The following is a 26,506-nucleotide window of genomic DNA, read 5'->3' as shown; positions in this document are numbered from 1 at the left end:
GGCACAGGTGGAAAGATTTAAGAGGCTTTCCAGAATAAATCTGTAATACGCATTCTTACACCTGCCCTGGGGTTTAACCAACTGCTCAGCCAATAACATTTAATCTGTGCCTGGTGAACTAACAAAACAACTTGGGAAGATGGGGTTCCCAGTCCAAAAGGCCTGGTAAGCAGCTGGGGTACATGGCTATCTGCCCGTCTCTCTCAACAAATCCACGAACAAAGCAAGCTTACCTAATGTGATAGAAACTTATTTCAGGTCAAACTGTATGAAAGCAGAGTAAATACAGCAGAGCTTTCTTTATTCAGAAGTAAAAGGGAGAAAAAGAGGTGACTTCAGGGACTGGACAGAGGGCTTAGAATGAAAATAACTGCCTTTCCAGGGTCAGCAATTCTGACAAGGTCCTATTTATAAAGAACCTCATTGGTCTTCTGCAGCATTATTTATAGTCCTTTATAAAATGAACACCAATTAGGCAATCGGGTCTATAATCATATTTCTTCTTGCTTCATTTTATCACTATCTTAGAACTTGGCTAAGAGAGAGAAACAGAAGAAAAACATTTACCTTACACTGAGTTTATAATTTTGTGCTCTCTAAAGTTTATATTAAAATTTTATTTATAGTTGATATCCCTTCTGCCATTTTAGCAGCAGTCTCAAGGAAAAAAAACAACAACAATATTTCATTAATGAGGCATTACTGTCTACCATAAAAATATCAAATCTCAAATTTATTTTATCCTAGAAAGAATCATGATAGAAACTGAAGTTAACCATTGCAACTTATTATGGGTTAATTAAGAAAACGTAAAAACAAACAAACAAACAAAAAAACCTGTCAAACATAGAAATGGTATAAATTCTAATCATCATCTTGGTAGATCTACTGACAAATACAGAGAAATTAGTTTTCAAAAATATCAATGAGAACATCAAAAATGAGAACAAAACCTTTACTGAGCACTGACACCCTGTTAAATCCTTTAAAAAAAGTATTTCATGTAATCTACAAACTAACCTATCAGAAAGGTACTATTTACTATCCTCAGACTACAGTTTAAGCAACAGGATGAGACAGGTTATACAATTTGTCTGAAATCACACAGCTAATAAATTCAAATCAGGTCTGATTCCAAATCCCATATTCATAACCACTCTCCTGTATATTCCCATGGAAAATTCTGGGTAAATGTGGCAAGAACTTCTTATTCAAGTTAAACTTTTAAACAACTGTCTGCATTTTAATTTTTCAAATTAAAGGGATTATAATATTAGGGACATGGACTTAATATCTGCTGTGATTTAAAGGGAGCTGGACAATTTTTGACCAAAAATTTATAATAAAATGCTGAAGTCACTTGTTTGGCCTTATTACTACAGCAATAAACAATGACACTGCTTTATAAGCAAATGTGAAAAATATGTAGGCTAGCTCGAGAAACTATTGCAGTATAAAATCACACAAAAAAAGACAACTACTGAGCCAAGCATGATTAGCTATTTCTGAGATCTACCACTTTCTAGCTCTGAGATCTTGACCCAAGTTACTTAACCTTTCTCTGCTTCAGATTCTTCCCATATAATTTAATACCATTTAGCTTCTAGGTTAAAAAAGATTAATATTTTGTAAATGTTAGTAAAAGTTAGCTTCTTCTTACAACTTTTATTTCTACTAAAAAAACAGCTCAAGCCCAACATTTTATATATCGTGGCTGATTGAATTATCTGCACACAAAGAACAGAACATTATTGTTACATTTAACTTGATTATCTGCATTAATACCAGAGAGGATAAGGGATGTTAATAATTCAAAATGGTAGGTAGTAGAAAGATTATTAATGAATGTCTCTGGAAGAATATTTTGTGGCTTGCATTTATATACAGCAGTCCTAGATGTCCTGGGGATTACCATCATGTAAAATAAAAGTGAGATGTTATCTACTGTATGATTTTGTTAATCCTTTGTGCTTTTTTTTTTTTAGTACCAGGGAAATGGAAAAAATTCTGATCAAACCTCTCATAAAAACATTTAATAACCTATACCATAAATTGGCAACCAAATATCCTAAATTTTGTTCTTTTTTATTCCTCATGCTACTTATTTTCCACATGCAATCTTTTCCATTACTTTGAAGGTAGGGAGTTTGTCTAAAGACTGATTATTTCCTTCTTGGCACTAGGGTCTCAATTCAGGTAGTGGCCACCTGTTAAATAATGGGGCCTTTTTATTGATTCCATGTTCAATTGTCTAAGATTTTTCCAGGTGTGGTTTACTCAAAGAAATACAAATGGAGCACATTATCCAGTTGCTTAAACTTTTAAAGTAAAAATATGTGTTGAACAATAGAGATCCAACTTGCTTACCAGATATTAAATAGTATTATATGGCTGTAATAATTTAGCAGTGAGGTACTGACACAGGAATAGACAGAAAAATCCTTGTAAAATGATGAAACTGACCCAAAAATATTTCTAAGCCCTTAGTATATGATAAAGGACATGTGTAATATCAGTGGGGAAAAACAAAGGATTATTCACTTGTGGAAGTTAGTAATATACAAAAAAAAAAAAAAAAAGTTATAAGAGTAACCTAATATAATACACCAAATAATAATTTCCAGGTAGATTAAAGATGTAAATTAAAAATGAAAATAAAACCACAAAAATACTAGAGAAAGATATAACTAGGTATTTATATAATCCTGGGATTATAAAAATTTAAAGAATGATGCTGGGCCAAAAACATGAAGAGCAAGATTGGCAGATTTATAAATACACATTTAAAACTCCATGTTAAAAACAAAGCCAAAACAAAACAAAGCAAACCCCTCACAAACAAATTGTTAGGTAATGACAAACTAGTAAAAATATTTAAAACAAAAAATAATATCCTTAATATTTTTAATTTTTTTAATGTTTATTTTTGAGAGAGAGCGAGTGAGCATGAGTGGGGGGAGGGGCAAAGAGAGAGGGAGACACAGAATCTGAAGCAGACTCCAGGCTCTGAGCTGTTAGCACAGAGCCCGACACGGGGCTCGAACCCACGAACTACAAGATCATTACCTGAGCCATTGTTGGACGGTCTACTGACTGAGCCACCTAGGTGCCCCAAATTCCTTAATATTAAAGAGCTTTTGCAAAGCAGTAAGAAATATATAATCATATTAGACTATACACTTAATAAAAAAAAAAGCCTTATACACTTAATAACTACCACCACAAGAATGATGAAATATAAATGGCCAGTTAACACATTTTTAAAAGTTGAACTTCATCAGTAAACAAAGAAATACAAAATAATACAAAGTAGAAACTGGCAAAGATTAATGTATCTATATCTGTTACCTATGATATATTACAACATACACATATGTGATACTTAGCATAAGGAGAAACCAGCCACTTCATACATTACTGGTACAGGTATAAATGATTTAACCTTCTGGAATGCAATCTAGCAAAGATGTTATCAAGACACATTTGAGCTGACAAAAATCACAATGATCTGGGGGAGGGAACTGTTTGAAAGGGGCATGAGGGAACTTTTGGGGGTGATGTAAATGTTCTAGGTCTTGTTTTGGTGGTGTTTACATGGGTATGTACGATTTTGAAAATTCATCAAAATTAACAAATAAGAACTATGCAATTTCTTGTTTGTAAATTATAAAAAAATACTTAACAGTTTCACTTCCTTTAACCTAAGGAGATAACAGTGGACTTAGAAAATATATAACTATTGGATTATTCACTCATGAAAGACTCCTAATGAAAAATCAAATAAATTTTTCCATTCTTGAGAAAAGTATAATATAGGTATAGACAAAAGGATTAATGATGATTCTCTGTAGGGTATGAAATTACTAATGATTTTTTATTTCCTGTCCTTTTTCAATGTTTTTTATATAGATTGCATTATAACCACAAAGTGGGTTATTTGAAAAATCAATATGACAATTCGTATTGATTTCATCTAATAATTTTCTAAAAGAAAATGATACGAATTAAACATTTTTGAAAACAATTTAAAAAATTTGTAAAAATTTTATTTTTAGAAATACAAACAACTCTGTACAAATTCTGCATCTTCTTTCACAAAATTTCACCTGGAGCCTTAGTACTTGGGTTTTTCTACATCATTTAACTTTGAGATATGGTTAAAGTAATAGAACTTTTGTTCCTATTTTCTTGATTGCCTATGTATAATGGCCGCTTTCATTTTGTACTGGCTTGGTTGCTATCTGTAACTCCCACTATGAAATGACTTTTTTTACTACAATGTGCTTAATCCCAAGGACCTTTGCTCCTTAAATCTTCTTCCCAATAGAAATGAACTACTTATGCCTACAAAGGCCTTTCTCTGTTTCAAAATGCTGTCAGCTATAAAAACCCCCAAAAAACAAAAAACAAAAAAAAGTTTCTGGAGACGGCCCAAGTCCACGATGTATGACTGTATATTCCCAGCATAAAAAAGGTAATCTTGTCTACTCCCCTCCTCTTTCTCTATGGATGCTGAATTTACATTAGCTAACCTCTGGATTCAGTTATATAAAATTATATTCAGAGTTATTATAGTTATTATAAAAGCCTTTGGATTTTATAATCAGATTCAGCTAAAGAATCTGCTTTATAATACTTGTCTCCTTTTCTCAAAAGATTTTAAAATAGAACCATCATGCACAGCTAGCAAATTTAATTAATATATCCACATTCCTTCTAGGTTACAGACAACATAACTGAGGTAAATTAACATTTGCCTTTTATTTATATATTATTTTTCTTTGATATTATTACATCAAGACAACTGTATAACTAACAATTTGTCAATTTAATTTAGAGTGTTGACTGAGTAATTTGTCAGGGCTTACCAATATTACCCCAGTACCATGCACCTTTCTCCCTCTCTCACACCTAATATTTCCTGAGCATTTCCTTAGAGTCAGGAACTTTGTAACTTTAGAACCACTTTACACGAATTATCTCATTTAATTCTAATAATAACCCTGAGGTAGATATTGTTATTTCCACTTTACAGGTGAAGAAATTAAGGCTTGCAATAGAGGTTACTTGTTCAGGCAGTCTGATTTAACAGCTCATTGTATAATTAAAATATAATTCAATATGTAGGATTATACAGAGCCTCCATAGTGGTGCATTTCTTGAAAAGAATGTGAAAAGTATTCCAAAGATTAGAATGGATGATAAATGTGCTGTAACCAGCTCCAAAAGACAGATAGTATTATTTAGAATCAAAGGTCTTTGAAAGTCAAGTTGATTTCCCCCACCCCTCATTTTTATTACTTCATGTTAAAATCACTGTGCTAGAAATTGGTATTCTGGGGCTCTTAAGTGTGACCAAGAGCCTCACTATTTATTACTGTGTGATCTTGGGCAAATAACCTTTCTGAGTCTAAGTTTCTTCATTTATAGAATGGGAATAATACTGATTCTCTAGTGGAGTTGTAAGAAACAAACCCACCATAGCTGGTCCCTAACCTATGAGCCCTATGAGGGTTAAATGAGGGAAGATAGCATTAAGGTCCTAGCAGCATACCTGAAATATATCACATGCAAATATCTGCTTCAAGAATAAATTGGTTGAGGGGGGTGCCTGGGTGGCTAAGTCGGTTAAGTGTCCGACTTTGGCTCAGGTCATGATCTCACAGTTTGTGAGTTCGAGCCCCGCATTGGGCTCTGTGCTGACAGCTCAGAGCCTGGAGCCTGCTGTGGATTCTGTGTCTTCCTCTCTCTCTGCCCCTCACCTGCTTGCACACATTCTCTTTCTCTCTCTCTGTCTCTCAAAAATAAATAAATCATTTAAAAATTTTTATAAAAAAAAGAATGAATTGGTTGGATTCAGAACCACCTTTATCTCCTACTACCAGTAGAAGAATATGAACAAAAAGCATAAAAAGGATGTATATTTACTTTAAAGTCAAGTATAAGTGATTTCTACTGTCAGTTATTTTGCAAATCTTATTAAGATGAATAACTGATAATTGGCTAAAAATATACTTAACAGCTGGTTATAAAAGAAATGATGAGATTGCACATTAAAAGTAACTGCAGACTTGCCAAAACTAAAATGTTTGTGAAAATGTAAACACTCCACAAGCAAAAAAAAAAAAAAAAAAAAAAAAAAAAATCTAGACACAGATCCCACAGCCTTCACAAAATAATTCACAATGGATCATAGGCCAAAATAAATAAGGCACAGAGATGAAAAGTACGGCATAGGGAATATAGTCAATAATACTGTAATAACGTTGTATGGTGACAGATGGGAATTAAACTTGTCCTGGTGAGTGCTGAGTAATGTAGAGAATTGTTGGATAAATGTCATACACCTGAAACTAATATAACACTGTATGTTAATTTTATTTCAATTAAAAAATGGATCATAGACCTAAATGCAATATGCAAAAGTGTAAAACTCCTAGAACATAACATAGGAGAAAACCTAGATGACCTTGGCTATTAGATGCAACACCAAAGGCATGATCCATGAAACAAACAGTGGATTACCTGGATTTCATGGAAATTAAAAACTTCTGCTCTGTAGAAAACAGTACCAAGAGAATGAGAAGACAAGCCACAGACTGGGAGAAAATATTTACAAAAGACACACCTGAAGATACAAAGAACTCTGAAAACTCAATAAGAAGAAAATGAACAACTCGATTAAGAAGCGAGCAAAAAACCTTAGCAGACACCTCACAAAAGCAGGTACAGAGATGGCAAATAGCATGTGGAAAGATGATCAACATCATAGGTCATTGAGGAACTGCAAATTAAAAGAACAATGAAATACCACTCCACACCTGTCAGAAGGGTCAAAATCTAAAACACCGAGAACACCAAATTCCAGTAAGGAAGTGGAGCTATGGGGACTCTCATTCATTGCAGTGGGAAAGCAAAATGGTCAAGCCACTGTGGGTGATTGTTTGGCAGTTTCTTACAAAACTAAACATGCTCTTACCATATGATATAGCAATTATACTCCTTGGTATTTGCCCTAAAACTTATGTCCATACAAAAACTTACACATGGATGTTTATAGCAGCTTTATTCATGCTTGCCAAAACTTGAAAGTAGATGAGATGTCCTTTAGTAGGTGAATGCATAAGTAAACTGTGCTACGTACAGACAAGGAATATCATTCAGCACTAAAAAAAGATCCATGAAGGCATGAAGTTCATGGATGAATCTTAAATGCATATTACTAAGTGAAAGGAGCCAACCCAAAAAAGCTGTATACTCTCTGATCCCAACTCTATGACATTCTGGAAAAGGCGAAACTATGCACACAGTAAAATCATCTATGGTTGCCAGCCTTAGTGGGAAGATGAGAGATGAATAAGCAGAACATAGAGAATTTTTAGGGCAATGAAACTATTCTGTATGGTACTATAATGGTGGCTACATGTCATTATACATTTGTCCAAACCCATAGAATATACATCACTGACAGTGAACCCTAATGTAAACTGTGGCCTTTAAGAGATAATGATGTGTGAATATAGGCTTTTCATTTGTAACAAAGGTACCATTCTGGTGTGGGATATTGATAGTTGAGAGGGCTGTGTGTTGCAGGGGAGGGAGGGGGAGGATTACGGGAACTTTTTATAGTTTCTGCTCAACTTTGCTGTGAATCTAAAGCTATTCTAAAAAGCCTATTACGAAACATTTCTGAAAAAGAAAAAAGAGCAGTTAAATGCCAGTTTGGAGTTGCTATGGGCATGGTAAGAATTATGTTGTAAGCAGGTCTCGGCCAATAGGCTGGCCAAATTTAATTCGAAAGCACTACTTTGGAGAGAGCGGCAAGATGGCGGCTTAGGAGGACACTGGGCTCATCGCACGTCCTGCTGATCACTTAGATTCCATCTACACCTGCCTAAATAACCAGAAAACCGCCAGAGGATTAGCAGAATGGAGTCGCCGGAGCCAAACGCAGACGAGAGGCCCACGGAAGAGGGTAGGAAGGGCGGCGAGGTGGTGCGCGCTCCACGGACTGGCGGGAGGGAGCCGGGGCGGAGGGGCGGCTCGCCGGCCAAGCAGAGCCCCCGAGTCTGGCTTGCAAAAGCGGAGGGGCCTGACGGACTGTGTTCCCACAACAAGCGCGACTTAGCGTCTGGGAGGTCATAAGTTAACAGCTCTGCTCGGAAAGCGGGAAGGCTGGAGGACAAAGGGAGGGAGAGCTGCTGAGCACCCTGACGACAGACCTCAGTTTGGTGGGGAACAAAGGCGCTCGCCAGCGCCATCTCCCCCGCCCATCCCCCAGCCGAAATCCCAAAGGGAACTGGTTCCTGCCAGGGAACTTGCTCCCTCCGCGCAAACACCCAACTCTGCGCTTCCGCGGAGCCAAACCTCCGGCAGCGGATCTGACTCCCTCCCGCTGCCACAGGGCCCCTCCTGAAGTGGATCACCTAAGGAGAAGCGATCTAAGCCTGCCCCTCCTGCCCCCGAGCACCTTGCCTACACACCCCAGCTAATACGCCAGATCCCCAGCATCACAAGCCTGGCAGGGTGCAAGTAGCCCAGACGAGCCACACCACCCCACAGTGAATCCCGCCCCGAGGAGAGGGGAAGAGAAGGCACACACCAGTCTGACTGTGGCCCCAGCGGTGGGCTGGGGGCAGACATCAGGTCGGACTGCGGCCCCGCCCACCAACTCCAGTTATACACCACAGCACAGGGGAAGTGCCCTGCAGGTCCTCACCACGCCAGGGACTATCCAAAATGACCAAGCGGAAGAATTCCCCTCAGAAGAATCTCCAGGAAATAACAACAGCTAATGAGCTGATCAAAAAGGACTTAAATAACATAACAGAAAGTGAATTTAGAATAATAGTCATAAAATTAATCGCTGGGCTTGAAAACAGTATACAGGACAGCAGAGAATCTCTTGCTACAGAGATCAAGGGACTAAGGAACAGTCACGAGGAGCTGAAAAATGCTTTAAACGAAATGCATAACAAAATGGAAACCACCACAGCTCGGCTTGAAGAGGCAGAGGAGAGAATAGGTGAACTAGAAGATAAAGTTATGGAAAAAGAGGAAGCTGAGAAAAAGAGAGATAAAAAAATCCAGGAGTATGAGGGGAAAATTAGAGAATTAAGTGATACACTAAAAAGAAATAATATACGCATAATTGGTATCCCAGAGGAGGAAGAGAGAGGGAAAGGTGCTGAAGGGGTACTTGAAGAAATCATAGCTGAGAACTTCCCTGAACTGGGGAAGGAAAAAGGCACTGAAATCCAAGAGGCACAGAGAACTCCCTTCAGACGTAACTTGAATCGATCTTCTGCACGACATATCATAGTGAAACTGGCAAAATACAAGGATAAAGAGAAAATTCTGAAAGCAGCAAGGGATAAGCGTGCCCTCACATATAAAGGGAGACCTATAAGACTCGTGACTGATCTCTCTTTTGAAACTTGGCAGGCCAGAAGGAATTGGCACGAGATTTTCAGGGTGCTAGACAGAAAAAATATGCAGCCAAGAATCCTTTATCCAGCAAGTCTGTCATTTAGAATAGAAGGAGAGATAAAGGTCTTCCCAAACAAACAAAAACTGAAGGAATTTGTCACCACTAAACCAGCCCTACAAGAGATCCTAAGGGGGACCCTGTGAGACAAAGTCCCAGAGACATCACTATAAGCATAAAACATACAGACATCACAATGACTCTAAACCCGTATCTTTCTATAATAACACTGAATGTAAATGGATTAAATGTGCCAACCAAAAGGCATAGGGTATCAGAATGGATAAAAAAACAAGACCCATCTATTTGCTGTCTACAAGAGACTCATTTTAGACCTGAGGACACCTTTAGATTGAGAGTGAGGGGATGGAGAACTATTTATCATGCGACTGGAAGCCAAAAGAAAGCTGGAGTAGCCATACTTATATCAGACAAACTAGACTTTAAATTAAAGGCTGTAACAAGAGATGAAGAAGGACATTATATAATAGTTACAGGGTCTATCCATCAGGAAGAGCTAACAATTATCAATGTCTATGCACCGAATACCGGAGCCCCCAAATATATAAAACAATTACTCATAAACATAAGCAACCTTATTGATAAGAATGTGGTAATTGCAGGGGACTTTAATACACCACTTACAGAAATGGATAGATCATCTAGACACACGGTCAATAAAGAAACAAGGGCCCTGAATGAGACATTGGATCAGATGGACTTGACAGATATATTTAGAACTCTGCATCCCAAAGCAACAGAATATACTTTCTTCTCGAGTGCACATGGAACATTCTCCAAGATAGATCATATACTGGGTCACAAAACAGCCCTTCATAAGTTTACAAGAATTGAAATTATACCATGCTTACTTTCAGACCACAATGCTATGAAGCTTGAAATCAACCACAGAAAAAAGTCTGGAAAACCTCCAAAAGCATGGAGGTTAAAGAACACCCTACTAACGAATGAGTGGGTCAACCAGACAATTAGAGAAGAAATTAAAAAATATATGGAAACAAACGAAAATGAAAATACAACAATCCAAACGCTTTGGGACGCAGCAAAGGCAGTCCTGAGAGGAAAATACATTGCAATCCAGGCCTATCTCAAGAAACAAGAAAAATCCCAAATACAAAATCTAACAGCACACCTAAAGGAACTAGAAGCAGAACAGCAAAGGCAGCCTAAGCCCAGCAGAAGAAGAGAAATAATAAAGATCAGAGCAGAAATAAACAATATAGAAACTAAAAAAACTGTAGAGCAGATCAACGAAACCAAGAGTTGGTTTTTTGAAAAAATAAACAAAATTGACAAACCTCTAGCCAGGCTTCTCAAAAAGAAAAGGGAGATGACCCAAATAGATAAAATCATGAATGAAAATGGAATTATTACAACCAATCCCTCAGAGATACAAACAATTATCAGGGAATACTATGAAAAATTATATGCCAACAAATTGGACAACCTGGAAGAAATGGACAAATTCCTGAACACCCACACGCTTCCAAAACTCAATCAGGAGGAAATAGAAAGCTTGAACAGACCCATAACCAGTGAAGAAATTGAATCGGTTATCAAAAATCTCCCAACAAATAAGAGTCCAGGAACAGATGGCTTCCCAGGGGAGTTCTACCAGACGTTTCAAGCAGAGATAATACCTATCCTTCTCAAGCTATTCCAAGAAATAGAAAGGGAAGGAAAACTTCCAGACTCATTCTATGAAGCCAGTATGACTTTGATTCCTAAACCAGACAGAGACCCAGTAAAAAAAGAGAACTACAGGCCAATATCCCTGATGAATATGGATGCAAAAATTCTCAATAAGGTACTAGCAAATCGAATTCAACGGCATATAAAAAGAATTATTCACCATGATCAAGTGGGATTCATTCCTGGGATGCAGGGCTGGTTCAACACTCGCAAATCAATCAACGTGATACATCACATTAACAAAAAAAAAGAGAAGAACCATATGATCCTGTCAATCGATGCAGAAAAGGCCTTCGACAAAATCCAGCACCCTTTCTTAATAAAAACGCTTGAGAAAGTCGGGATAGAAGGAACATACTTAAAGATCATAAAAGCCATTTATGAAAAGCCCACAGCTAACATCATCCTCAACGGGGAAAAACTGAGAGCTTTTTCCCTGAGATCAGGAACACGACAAGGATGCCCACTCTCACCGCTGCTGTTTAACATAGTGCTGGAAGTTCTAGCATCAGCAATCAGACAACAAAAGGAAATCAAAGGCATTAAAATTGGCAAAGATGAAGTCAAGCTTTCGCTTTTTGCAGATGACATGATATTATACATGGAAAATCCGATAGACTCCACCAAAAGTCTGCTAGAACTGATACAGGAATTCAGCAAAGTTGCAGGATACAAAATCAATGTACAGAAATCAGTTGCATTCTTATACACTAACAATGAAGCAACAGAAAGACAAATAAAGAAACGGATCCCATTCACAATTGCACCAAGAAGCATAAAATACCTAGGAATAAATCTAACCAAAGATGTAAAGGATCTGTATGCTGAAAACTATAGAAAGCTTATGAAGGAAATTGAAGATTTAAAGAAATGGAAAGACATTCCCTGCTCATGGATTGGAAAAATAAATATTGTCAAAATGTCAATACTACCCAAAGCTATCTACACATTCAATGCAATCCCAATCAAAATTGCACCAGCATTCTTCTCGAAACTAGAACAAGCAATCCTAAAATTCATATGGAACCACAAAAGGCCCCGAATAGCCAAAGGAATTTTGAAGAAGAAGACCAAAGCAGGAGGCATCACAATCCCAGACTTTAGCCTCTACTACAAAGCTGTCATCATCAAGACAGCATGGTATTGGCACCAAAACAGACACATAGACCAATGGAATAGAATAGAAACCCCAGAACTAGACCCACAAACGTATGGCCAACTCATCTTTGACAAAGCAGGAAAGAACATCCAATGGAAAAAAGACAGCCTCTTTCACAAATGGTGCTGGGAGAACTGGACAGCAACATGCAGAAGGTTGAAACTAGACCACTTTCTCACACCATTCACAAAAATAAACTCAAAATGGATAAAGGACCTAAATGTGAGACAGGAAACCATCAAAACCTTAGAGGAGAAAGCAGGAAAAGACCTCTCTGACCTCAGCCGTAGCAATCTCTTACTCGACACATCCCCAAAGGCAAGGGAATTAAAAGCAAAAGTGAATTACTGGGACCTTATGAAGATAAAAAGCTTCTGCACAGCAAAGGAAACAACCAACAAAACTAAAAGGCAACCAACGGAATGGGAAAAGATATTCGCAAATGACATATCGGACAAAGGGCTAGTATCCAAAATCTATAAAGAGCTCACCAAACTCCACACCCAAAAAACAAATAACCCAGTGAAGAAATGGGCAGAAAACATGAATAGACACTTCTCTAAAGAAGACATCCGGATGGCCAACAGGCACATGAAAAGATGTTCAGCGTCGCTCCTTATCAGGGAAATACAAATCAAAACCACACTCAGGTATCACCTCACGCCAGTCAGAGTGGCCAAAATGAACAAATCAGGAGACTATAGATGCTGGAGAGGATGTGGAGAAACGGGAACCGTCTTGCACTGTTGGTGGGAATGCAAATTGTTGCAGCCGCTCTGGAAAGCAGTGTGGAGGTTCCTCAGAAAATTAAAAATAGACCTACCCTATGACCCAGCAATAGCACTACTAGGAATTTATCCAAGGGATACAGGAGCACTGATGCATAGGGCCACTTGTACCCCAATGTTCATAGCAGCACTCTCAATAATAGCCAAATTACGGGAAGAGCCTAAATGTCCATCAACTGATGAATGGATAAAGAAATTGTGGTTAATATACACAATGGAATATTACGTGGCAATGAGAAAAAATGAAATATGGCCTTTTGTAGCAACGTGGATGGAACTGGAGAGTGTGATGCTAAGTGAAATAAGCCATACAGAGAAAGACAGATACCATATGGTTTCACTCTTATGTGGATCCTGAGAAACTTAACAGGAACCCATGGGGGAGGGGAAGGAAAAAAAAAAAAGAGGTTAGAATGGGAGAGAGCCAAAGCATAAGAGACTTAAAAACTGAGAACAAACTGAGGGTTGATGGGGGGTGGGAGGGAGGAGAGGGTGTGGGTGATGGGTATTGAGGAGGGCACCTTTTGGGATGAGCACTGGGTGTTGTATGGAAACCAATTTGTCAATAAATTTCATTAAAAATAAATAAATAAATAAATAAATAAATAAAAACTATGGAGAACTTCAAACACACACAAGTAATCTCTTAAAAAAAAAAAAAAAGAAAAAAAAGAAAGCACTTTTGGGACTCCTTGAGAACAAGGATCACAAACTGCGAAGTTGAATAAAGCTTCCCAGGACTTATAAAGTGGGTTATTATATCTAACAAAAAGAATCATCATGACACACACAATGACTAAAGATGCTTTAGTCCATCAGTTCTCAAACTGTGACTTGAGGATCGCTGTGTCTCTATTGTCAAAATTATTTTAGTATGAATATTAAAACATTGTCTTTTTTCATTTTCATTCTTATCCTTATGAATTCACGGTGGAATTTTTGAGAGAATACATGATGTGTGGGATCAAAACAGAGTGAAGAAGAGGAGCCTGGGTGGCTCAGTTGGTTGAGCAACCGACTTCAGCTCAGGTCATGATCTCATGGTTTGTGAGTTCGAGCCCCGCATCGGGCTCTGTGCTGACAGCTCAGAGCTTGGAGCCTGCTTCTGATTCTCTGTCTCCCTCTCTCTCTGCCCCTCCCCCACTCATGCTCTGTCTCTGTCTCAGAAATAAACAAACATAAAAAAAATTTTTAAAAAAGACAGTGAAGAAGATATGAGAATCCAGCTGCTTCTGTTATGTCAGACATTGGGAGATATGCAAAAAAGAGGTAAATTAAAAAAAAAAAAGGTAAATCAATGGCACTTTTCTCACTAGATTTTCTCCTATGAAAATATAATGGTTCTTCATACAATTTTTATTTATGTTAACATGAAATGGGTTTATTATTATTTTTAAGTGATTTCATTCTTTAGTTTTAATTTCTAGTAAGGTAAATATCAATAGATATATTCCATACAAATCAAAGCTCTTTGGAGTTCTCACTAATTTTTATAATTAAAAAAATTTTTTTTAAATTTTTATTTACTTTTTGAGAGAGAGAGAGCATGAGCGGAGGAGGGGCAGAGAGAGAGGGAGACACAGAATCTGAAGCAGGCTCCAGGCTCTGAGCTGTCAGCATAGAGCCCGACGTGGGGCTTGAACTCATGGACTCTGATCATGACCTGAGCTGAAGTCGGACGCTCAACCAAATGAGCCACCCAGGTGCCTCAATTTTTAAGAGTATAAAGGGGTCCAGAGAAAAAAATGTGAGACCTGCTGTCTTGGCTAATGCTAAATGGGTAAAGAAGATCTCTTGCTTGGCTAATGTGAGTTTTCATTATTCTCACAGCATCTGTCCTTATACCTGTATTTGGGTTTGTCTACACTGACTTGTTATCCATGCTTGGCAAAGTCCTGATTGAATGAAGTGGAGACTATAATTACAATGTTCCTTTGTAGTCATTGTACCCTTCACTCAATACATGATAAACCTCATACAAATTACAGTATTTATTATATATAAAAAGTATTTAAAGCTTTGCCAATGAAGTGAAGTTATGTCCTTTAATGGTATCTTATAATGAGGTCTGAATAGACCTAACAGTCAATACTTTCTTTTACATCTGCATTATTAAATTTTCACAGTTTTGAATACTCAGACAACTGGTTTTTATTGCTTCTATGCTATGCTAACTCCTGAAGAACACTTGAAAACTACCTCATGCTAAATCTGGTTCTCAAACTCTAATCTCTAGCACAAACAATGACTGATGGACAAAGTGAGTTTTAATGCAAGCCAAGGTGCAGTAATAAAGCTGAAAAACAAAAACAAAAAAAGAATCCAGATCCAAAAGTCCTAACCAATAAGATTATCTTAGAAGGATAATTTTTTCAGAACCAAGAACAAAACCATTTAAACCTGAGGATCTTGAAGAGTTATGATGAAATGTGTACTAGTTTTATTAAAAACAGAAGCAAACCAGACTGCGTATTTTTAAAAACTTTACAAAGGCAAAACATGTTTTTGGAAACGTTATTCTCTTTCAGTAAGTACTGCAAAGTACCTTAATTAATTCTTGAGATTCTAACAGCCCTAAAAGCAAGTCATAAAAATGATATTTATTTGGGAGTATAGACTGGAATGACATTTTGGGAGGGCCATGAAAATATTTAGCAGAAGCCTAATATGCATACCCACTGACTAAGGAATTCCAGTTTTGGAAATTGATCTGGAGAAAACTGGCAATGATGAAGATACATGGATGTTCATTACAGTGTTGTGTATAATACATGTAAACTGGAGGGGCGCCTGGGTGGCTTAGTTGGTTAAGTGTCTGATTTTGGCTCAGGTCATGATCTCACAGTCCGTGAGTTCGAGCCCTGCATCGGGCTCTGTGCTGACAGTTCAGAGCCTGGAGCCTGCTCCGGATTCTGTGTCTCCCTCTCTCTCTCTGCCCCTCCCTCACTCATGCTCTGTCTCTCTCTGTCTCAAAAATAAATAAACATTAAAACAAATAAACAAAGCATTAAATAAACAAAAAAAAATAAACACTAAAAAAACAAACTGGAAAGAGCCTAAATATCCAAAAACATGGGGCTGATCAAGGAAACTGTGGTTTATTTTATAATGGCATACTATGTGGCCTAATACAAAAATATAAAAATTAATCATAAAATTATGTATGGCAAGGAAAAGTATTTACTTTTCTATATTTGCTATATATTGCTAAAAGCTGAAAGCAAGTTATAAGATTATAGCATTATATGATTTCATTTCTGCCTAAAATGTGCATGGGCACAAAAATATCTGGAAGTGTATAAATTAATGATATTTATTGTTGAGTTGGGGATCACAGGTGATTATTATTTACTTTTTTTGAGGTGTCCATAATCTGGTTTTGGTATAGTGAACATCTTTTCTTTATATAGTAAAAATAATTATTCTCTAATTCTTAGAATACTGAATACTGTACGTACTATGAGAAAGTGGTGGAGGGGAGAGAGATGAGAAGAGGAGGGAGGAAGGCAGATAGACCTTTATATGGTTTATTATTTTATCATATATATTTGTTGCAAAGTATTAGGTTAATCTTAGATTAACCTGGAAAAACATTTGAATGGAACATAGTAGTAAATAGTTAAATATTCACAAGATCACATTCTACTCTCATAGATTTAATTTTTCTCCTCTCCTTGGAATGCTGATTTTATTCTGTAGGAGCAGGTGGCTTTCTTTTTTATGTCTCTCTTCTATCTTGTCAGAAACAGCTCTCACAAAACTTTTTTGGGAGCTAACCAAGCTTTATCTAACCAAACCCAAAATGGCATATGGACCTCATCCACATGGTCATATGAATCTGGTCTCTGATGATTCCTGCCATGTATCTAATGGTTTTATAAAACCCATGCTTGAAGAAAGATTCTATAGCTATAAGAGTATGATGCTGTGGGAAGAAGGAATGTAGTGGCAAAGAGGCTACTTTAGCTGCTACACTGGAGTCTGGGAGCCATCACTGCCACCAAATACTGGCAGTATATATCCCAACAAAGGAAGAATCTTAATAATTTTGAGTGAAAAATTTCTATCATGCATTTCAGCTTAGATCTACTAATAACACTTCTTTAAATGCCTTGTTAGACAGTGAAATCTGGGAGTAATTATCAAACACCATATACAGTGTTTACAATAGAATCATATTTCTTTTCTTTTCCCCCTCCCACTGTTTTTTTTTGTTTTTTGGTTTTTTTTTTGCATAAAAAAGTAGAATGCTGCTGAATGGTACCCAAATGTCTGTTGTATACCATGCCAATACAGCAGCTTAGCCAAAAATGCGAACCGAAAGTTTGCCAAGTAAAAGAAAACATAACAAATTGGTAATGGTTTCTATCTTGACAGAAAATGAAAATGATCCCTCAATGTGTGGTCACTCATGCGGACACATAAAAATGTCTGAGAAGCAATCATTTTACCTCAGATAACAGACCTTGACAGTGTAGTACAGTACTGGCTGACTTTCACTTCTTAGAAAAGCGGTAACCGTGACCTACAAAATAGTCTGGTAACCATGTAATTTATGCATAACACACATGCACATGCCATGCACTCATAATATTTGCCATAAATCACTTTTAATATAAGACTTCTTTTCTGAGTGGAATATACTTTATGAGTGATGGTCTAAATCACTAGAGACCTGATAAACTTGAATGGGTGTATTTATGAACAGACAGGATGTTGTTGCTTATCAGGTTACAAAATTTCAATAGTCTATATTGCAATAAAATAGTCCCATGTATTCTGTATGATTCTGTGTAGTGCCTTGAAACACTAAAGGTATTTTTTTACTAGATGTTAGATAAAACAAATACAAAAAATGTGTAGGTACATAGTGTATAGTTCTGACTTTCGGTTTAGGAGACTGTAATTGAAAGTAGAAATGAACCCCCGGAAGACCTGGTAAGTCTTTAACATACTTACCCTTCCTTTTCCACTTAGTTTTGTTCCCCAAATGGAGAACTGGTCAACATCACTGACCAGTGATTTTACCATCTGGTAAAGTTCTCCCATTTGTTTACTTTCTAATGAGGATGTTAGAACATAGATTGTACTGTGAAATCACATCAAAAGCAAGAATGACAATTTTAAAAACACTGATTGACATCTGCAGCTAATGAGGAATTCACAGTGAGAGAATTCGGAACCAAGTGGCTCAGAAGAACCTTGGGAAGTTAAATGGTCTTGCCAAGTTAAAAGTAAATTTGAATCCTGTGTGTTATGAGTTTCAAATGAAATTTCTGGGTCTAAATTTGTTGGTGACTTTCCTGTTCAATAAAAAAGGACTTAAATGGCTTATAAAAAGGTTAAAAAAACTTATTGGGCATCAAACTGCTCTTACAAAACATCATCTTGATGAGTTAAGTGTAAATGAATCAGAAACACATGGATCATGTTTCCTTAAAAAATGCATATGGATTCAAAAATAAGGGGAAGAGGACTTGGCAAAACATTTTTTTTTGTGTGGTGGCTGAACCCAAAACATTTGAAAGATATTTTGAGACATTCAGGGAATCCAAAATAAAACTAAACCTGTCCAGTCATATAAAAAAAACAGAAAATTCTTCTATGTAATGTGCATTTATCTCTAAGGGTCAGTCAACACTCACTGAGCCTTCACCTTTGGCACACAACTGTGGGAGGAGCCAGCTTCTGCCTTTAAGCAACTTTGAATTTAAGTATAAATAAGTACATATAAGTAATAGAAACCAATTAAAAGAGTCTCAGGGTTAAAAAAAAAAAGTACATAACCTAGATCATACAGAAATTATATTTTGAGAAATATATAAGCATTTCAGGGTCCTAGGGGAGGTAGGATTCATTCCATTCAAATCATCATCCCCCCAGTCCTTTTGATTAAAGTTGTATATAGTTGCAGAATCCTACTTGCTTAAATGTTTTCTTAATAATTGTTTTTATGTCTTTTTAAATGTGTGTCCCAGCCCTCTTTCCTCCACCCTCTAGATTTGTGAGTGCTCAACAAATCTTGCTGACTGGTTTCCTGGAGGATGGGAGTGTTGAGCAGTTTTGAAATAGGAGAGAGATGCCGTCTGGCAGAGAGGAGTGAGGCTATGATTCTGGGTTGGGGTAATGGCACATGTGACAGTTCAGAGGCTCCAGAGGGTGAGTCATATGTGGGGGGTGACCCTTTGGCTTGCTTGCAGTAATGTGCTTGAGCCAGGGTGTAGTGGGAGGTGAGGGCAGTTAGGTGTAGGGAGTCCTAATATACTACATGTGAAGTCAACTGGAGGACAGAGGAGTGTGATAAGGGAAAGCACAATTCTTATTCCTTTTTTTTTTTTTTTCCCTTTTTGCCAGTATAGGATAAAGTGTTAAGCACAGGACATGTACAAGTCATTAATTCCTTTATTTCTTATCAGTGTCTTAAAAAGCTGAAAAACAGCCAAAGAAAAAATAAGTTGACTGTGTATGATTGCTAGGATCCTGTAGGTCATAAATTTTAAGAGGAACTTAGTAGGATTATGAAATGTATTACTGAGTCCTAAAATGTTTGTGGGAAAGTGTAAAAAATAAATGATTTAGAATCTTTTGAGGCTGCTTTCTAGCTTTTTAATGTGAATCTTATCTTTTCTACAATATTAGAAAGTTATTTAGGACAGGGAGAGTGTCATATATGTCCTGTATATTTTCCACTGGCTAGCACAATACTGGGAACACACCAAGCACTCAATAAATGCTTATGGAAGTGAAATGAAGTCAAAAGATGCTGAGGCTCTATAATGATGAAGGTGTGATTAAAGGTGAAGCCTGGGGGTGAGGGGAGAAGACGACATAGTGGAAATGTCCTAATATCTTAATAGTACCTCTGCTCTGAGCCTATTTGTTCATGGTTAATACACAGAAATCAAAGCCCTTACCATCCTTCATCATCTTCTACTTCTGCTTCAGAAATGTCATTTTCAGGAGTTTCAGCAATTGCTTGAGTGAGTTTAGATTTAAACTGGTTCAGCAGCGCCAGGGTCTGAAATAATGATTACATGGCTAAGTTTTCTGATAAGGATAAATATAATTTTAGAAGAGACACTGAAATTTGGTAGAAAAAATTTGAAACACTAAGACTTAGATGAATTTTTAACTTTGAAGGAAAATAACAAAACTCAAGCAGTGATTGTTCTATAAACCTCGACAATGCCCTGTTTACATTTGCACTAACATTTTCCCTCAGGCATATGTGACAGTTTCTGATTTGGGGAACATAAGTTTGCTTATATAGAAGACACTTAAACTTTAAAATGCATGCTTGTTAATGACTAATTTTTAAGGTCCACAAGACAAGGAGCTACTTCACTAAAATATGAGAAATCACAAAATAAAACACCAATAACAAATAGTATTTGTCATTGAACAAATTTCCAAAAATGTAAAAATATCAATGGCAAGGAAGGTAAAATGAATAAACACATTAACTGGTGGAAGATGGGTAAATTGGAGTGATATTTTAAAAAGCTATTTAAATTTGTCAAAACTTTAAGGTGATCATTCCCTTTGACTCAATCACTTCAATCCTGGGAATACATGAAGAAAAATAGTATGAAACAGAAAATGGCTTATGGAAAAGATGTACACTGCAGCCATATTCCTACAAATGGAAAAATGAAAACATGTTAATATCTATCAGTAATGAACTAGATATATTTTGTAAAAAGTAATGAATATAGTATTACATTATTAAAAATTATATACAAGAGCATTACATTCTGTTGTTAAAGATAGTGGGACGTAAATACCATGTTCAGTAGATTTTTAAGAAAAGGGCACGATTTCTGTGGTTCTTGTTTGTCTCCCATGTCCTTTGCGGGTAACAAACAACAAGTGTCTATAGTTTTGTAATTAATACTCAGCTTACCTCCAGAATATGAGTAGAGAACAAAAGCTGGAAAAAATATTTTTATTCTACAGTTTAAAAAAGTAAATACTTGTGAAATGGGGTGAAGTACTACCTGTTTCACAAGGAAACAGAGGTATGATAGTTCAGTATGTGAATAACAAGTACAATATGGCATCACAATAAATTGCTAGGCTCTGTAATTTATCTAAGAAATACCACTGAGACCACAGTTCATGGAAAAATTAAGAAGGTTTTGGTGGTCTAGAACTGAAGCTCAATAAAGACAGATGGTACAAGAAACAAAGGCAGTTACTGCTAGAAATGATAGTGAAAGTGCCTTATATACTTTATAAGTTCTGGAAATTTTAATACCCACATGCACAACAGATGAAAATATACACATTACCATAGCGTCCACTTGGAAATGAGACAAGTTTTGGGGGAAACACTAAATTCCTACAAAATATCCTCACGGGCGTTCAGAGGGCTCCTAGTGCATTGGGGTTAGGTATTTTGTCTGTTTTCAGAGTAGTAATTAAAAGATTAAGCTCTTCAAACAGTGTTAACAAAAAAAGAAGGCATTCCTTGTTTTTAAAACTTATTTGTTAAAAAAAAAAACCCTTTTGCTTACAAACTTTTCTTATATTTGCTTTATAATAAGGAAAAGTTTAATTTAGAAATATTAGAAAATAAGGAGAAGCAGAACAAAATTATCTATTATTCCATCACATAAGAATAACAATTTTTGACATTTTGGCATATATCCTTCAAGGCTTTTTAGGTGTTTTTTATTTTTGTGTATGTGTATGAGCTTATATATCTATATATATGTTATATAAAATATATCTCTAAAAGTGTATTTCAGTGTACAGTCTATCTATAGCTTAAAAGTAAACCCCATTAATTTTTTTAATGGTGGACCTTTGTACACTTGGAAATGTCTTTTCCAAAAACATAAAGAAAAATGAAAACAAAGGAGACTTCTTAGTGGAATGAAATTTAAAAGCTTCCTAGAAAATTATGCTAGACCTAGATCTTTTTCCTTGAGTTTTGAAAGTGGCAAGGCAGTCTGTTTTTAGGGCTAATTAATGTGCTACTGGCATTTGCTCAAAGAAAGAGGATTGTAACAAAACATCCTCTTGGCCTTTCTTAGCTTCTCCTATATTTGTGATTGAACTTTTTCTAGCTGCGTTCTAAAGGCAGAAGACACTAGGCAGTAAAGCAAACGTCACAAAAATAATGGGGCACAACATATGGTGAAGAAGATAGGATTTGCATAGGGGCATTTCTGTTCAGCATCTCTAGGGGAGTGGGTCTTCTGAAGGAGTGAATGGCTAACTACTTACAGCATGGCTCTTCAACACAGTGAGAGTCTTCCTAGTAGGAGGAAACTGTTTTGAAGAGGTCCTGCCTTGGCAAACTTCATGCATGCATACCTACACAGAAGAGTCTCTTCAACTGGCCTCTACACCTCTAGTCCTGCTCTGGGTCCAGTATAGTCTCTATACCACAGCCAGATTGGAGGAATCTTCCCAAAGTGCAAATGAGATTATGTCATCTCCTTCTTTCAATGGCTCCCCTCTGCCCTTAGGGTAAATATAAATTTCTAAGTATAGCTCAAAAGTGCCTTGCATGAGTTGGTTTCTGCTTCCCTCTCCAGCATCATCTTTCTTTTAGTTTGGTATAGTCCATACTTAACATCTTTTATAGTTCTTTGCAAAGAGATCCAACATTTCTTATATACTCTTTCTTTGTCTGGCCACCTGTCTCCTATTCAACTTTCAAAGTTCAACTGACCAATCATTTTCTCAGGGAGGCCTTCCTAGATTCTTAGTCCATGTTTAGTCCTACTGTTACACATTTACATAGTTCTCTATACTTAACCTGTCAGAATGCTCACCTTCTTTAAATGGCATTACTTGTTAAACTGGCTCTTTTCCCTAACAGCTCCAAGAGGACAGGGATGTGTCCACCTTGTTTAACACCAAATACAGTGATTAGTACATGGTAGGTTCTAAATAATTATTTGCTAGGAGGCAAAAAAGAAGAACGAATAAGAATGAAAAAATGATCCCTAGGGTATCTCTGGTAGTAAATTGACTGTAGTTGCTATTCAAAGGGCTTTGGACTCCATGAAATCAAGTTAATAATGTACTTTTTCTTAATTTCATTTGATGTGTCATTTCTTTTGAAAATTGCTCAAATTAGTTCTCTATAATTACAATTTCCTATACCTGATTTCTTACTGAACTTTCCCTATGGTTATTTTCATGGTAAGTACTGACGTATGATCCTTCTTTACCAGTAATTAGGTGCAATTTATAATATAGTCCCTGATTATATTAAGTTATTCAAATTATTCAAATACACTTGGGCTTTTTAATTTACTTTTATTTTGCCTATTTTATTTATACACCTAAAATAGCTTGTTCTCAAATATATATATATATATATATACACCAAAAACCATTTATTTTTGGTGCTGCCATATATAGCCATATATATATACATGTATATGTATATGTGTATGTGTATATGTATATATATGTACATACACACACACACACACACACACACACACACATATGTATATATGGCAGCACCAAAAATAAATGGTTTTTGCCTTCACCCTAGCTTTTCAATATGAAGGGTTGCTGGAGATTTATTTCGACTGCTAAGTGTTATATGGTGTGTACAATTGATTTTCAAATTGTTGAAATAGTTTTTTCTTATTTCTAACAATCTTATTCTTAAAGATTCAGAAATTACTTACAATAAGCAGAGTTCTGCAATATTATTTACAATATTGCCTTATTTACAGGCAGTGTACAACTTCAAGCAGAGTTGGCTAGTCAGCGTGTAAGATACTGTGCTAGAAGAGATCTCTTCATCATTTAATATGTGGTTTTGCAAGATTCCTATGCTTGATATGGGAGCACAAGGTTGAAACCTGAAAGTTTTAGGCTTTTTCCTGTAATGTCTGGAAAGAACATGAATGGCCAAGGTCCTTGTCATCCCACCCTATACGAATATATCCTTTTTCATTTTTTTTTTTTTTAATTTTTTTTTTTTCAACGTTTATTTATTTTTGAGACAGAGAGAGACAGAGCATGAACAGGGGAGGGGCAGAGAGAGAGGGAGACAAGAATCAGAAACCGGCTCCAGGCTCTGAGCCATCAGCCAGAGCCCGACGCGGGGCTCGAACTCACGGACCGCGAGATCGTGACCTGGCTGAAGTCGGATGCTTAACCGACCGCGCCACCCAGGCGCCCCATATCCTTTTTCATTTTTAAGAGGTAGTGCTTTCCCAATGTACAATCAAATTAGGCTCCATTAGCAGCACTTAAAGACAATTAAAAGGCAATGAATTACATATGGATTTTGGTTTGTGACATTACCTGGTCTTCCCGGGAAGTTCCCTTCTTTGCCTGTTGCTTCCTCAGAGCTTCATACTTTTGCTTTTCTCTTCTGTATTCTGCAACAGCACCGTCAGGAGCAGTTTCTTCTTCTGAAGAATAATAGAATGTTCTTAGAATAAATAGTAAAAACGCTGGGTGGTTTCATATTAACATTTATGCTTATTACAGAAGATGAGGTCAAAACCTGGGATTGGTTCTCACCCATTTAAAAATCAAACCAATAAATGCCACCAGCTCCACAACTATTACCTACACTAGAAAGTGACTGGTGTTAATTTATCAACCAATTTTATAAACATCTTCATTATATATTGTACTATTGTAGTTTTCACTTGTTTGACTATAAAATTAGCTATCTCACTTTAAAAATAATTAAGATTTTCCTAAAATTCAGCAATGCCATTTTACATTATTCTCCTGCCTTATATAATCTTCCAGTATTGGTTGATTTTCCAATTACCTACCACTTTTGTTCCCCAGTTAAAACAACAATAACAACAACAAATACACAAGTTCAATTTGATGTCATCATAAAAAATTAATATATCTAGCAAATAGGACAGTAATCAGAAGCAGATAAAAATAATTGTTACTAAGTTAGAAATTAGAAAACCAATTTATAGATTTGATCCTGCAATAATTCCCTATGAAGATTAGTTAACATCTGGGTTTACAGAACAGAGTTTTGCCTAAAAAAAAAAATTTTTTTTTACATTAACTTACATGCACACAAATTAATGAAAATTTGTGACTTAAAACAAACACTCAACAACCTATCTCTTATTATTTTTGGCTAGTAAACCAAGAGGAGCTGATGTAATCAAGAATGCAAGTAATCTTTCTACTCAAATCTTGGTTTGCTGCTTGCTTTTTTGTTATAGAGTTTTAAGAATGTTATTAACATGCAGTGTATTAACAATTAGCTATTTTGTTCAAGAGATTTTTTCTTTTTTTTTTGACTATATCAACATACTTTTATTTCACATCTTTTTAAAAAATAATTTATTTTATTTTACTTATTTATTTTTATTTTTTATTTTTTAACATTTATTTATTATTGAGAGACAGAGAGACAGAGCATGAGCATGGGAGGGGCAGAGAGAGGAGACACAGAATCTGAAGGAGGCTCCAGGCTCCGAGCTGTCAGCACAGAGCCTGATGCGAGACTTGAATTCACAAATCAAGCAAGATCATGACCTGAGCCGAAGTCAGACGCCCAACTGACCGAGCCACCCAGGCTCCCCATTTTTTTAAAATAATTTATTGTCAAGTTAGCGAACTTAGAGTGTATATACAGTATAGTCTTGGCTTCAGGAATAGATACCCATGGTTCATCACTTATATACAACACCCAGTGCTCATCCCAACAAGTGCCTTGCTCAGTGCTCATCACCCATTTTCCCTGTCCCTCCCCAACCCTCCACCCCCATCAGCTCTCAGTTTGTTTTACAGAGAACAAATTTAAGAGTCTCTTATGGTTTGCTTCCCTCTCTGTAACTTATTTTTCCTTCCCTTCTCCTATGGTATTCTGTTAAGTTTCTCAAATTCCACATATGAGTGATAACAGGATAACTGTTTTTTTCTGACTGACTTATTTCACTCAGGATAATACACTCCAGTTCCATCCATGTTGTTGCAAACAGCAAGATTTCATTCTTTCTTTACCACCGAGTGGTATTCCATTGTGTGTGTGTGTGTGTGTGTGTGTGTGTGTGTGTGTGTATACACATCTTCTTTATCCATTCATCCGTTGATGGACATTTGGATTTTTTCCATAATTTGGCTATTATTCATACCACTGCTATAAACATTGGGGTACATGTGCCCCTATGAATCAGTACTCTTGTGTCCTTTGGATAAATTACTAGTAGTGCTATTGCTGGGTTGTAGAGTAATTCTATTTTTAATTTTTTGAGGAACTTCCACACTGTTTTCCAGAGTGGCTCCACCAGTTTGCATTTCCACCAACAGTGCAAGAGGGTTCCCCTTTCTCCACAACCTCACCAACATCGGTTGTTTCCTGAGTTGTTAATTTTACCCACTCTGACTGGTATG

General features: G+C 36.5%; 1 protein-coding gene across 1 annotated transcript in view; it reads right to left on the bottom strand.

Moving 5' to 3' along the window:
• The window catches only part of CWC27 (CWC27 spliceosome associated cyclophilin), a 197,962-nt gene that overhangs the window by 14,834 nt on the left and 156,622 nt on the right, over positions 1–26,506 (bottom strand). The window contains exons 12-13 of the mRNA XM_043591183.1: positions 24,431–24,540; positions 20,062–20,165 (exon numbers count right to left, since the gene is read on the bottom strand). Of these exons, the coding sequence (XP_043447118.1) occupies positions 20,062–20,165; positions 24,431–24,540 (214 nt within the window). The remainder of the gene's footprint in view (positions 1–20,061; positions 20,166–24,430; positions 24,541–26,506) is intronic.

The sequence above is a fragment of the Prionailurus bengalensis genome, chromosome A1, assembly GCF_016509475.1.
Source record: "Prionailurus bengalensis isolate Pbe53 chromosome A1, Fcat_Pben_1.1_paternal_pri, whole genome shotgun sequence".
NCBI classification, from domain to species: domain Eukaryota; kingdom Metazoa; phylum Chordata; class Mammalia; order Carnivora; family Felidae; genus Prionailurus; species Prionailurus bengalensis.
Note: the sequence above shows the minus strand (reverse complement) of the source record. Positions and strands in the feature narration are given on the sequence as shown.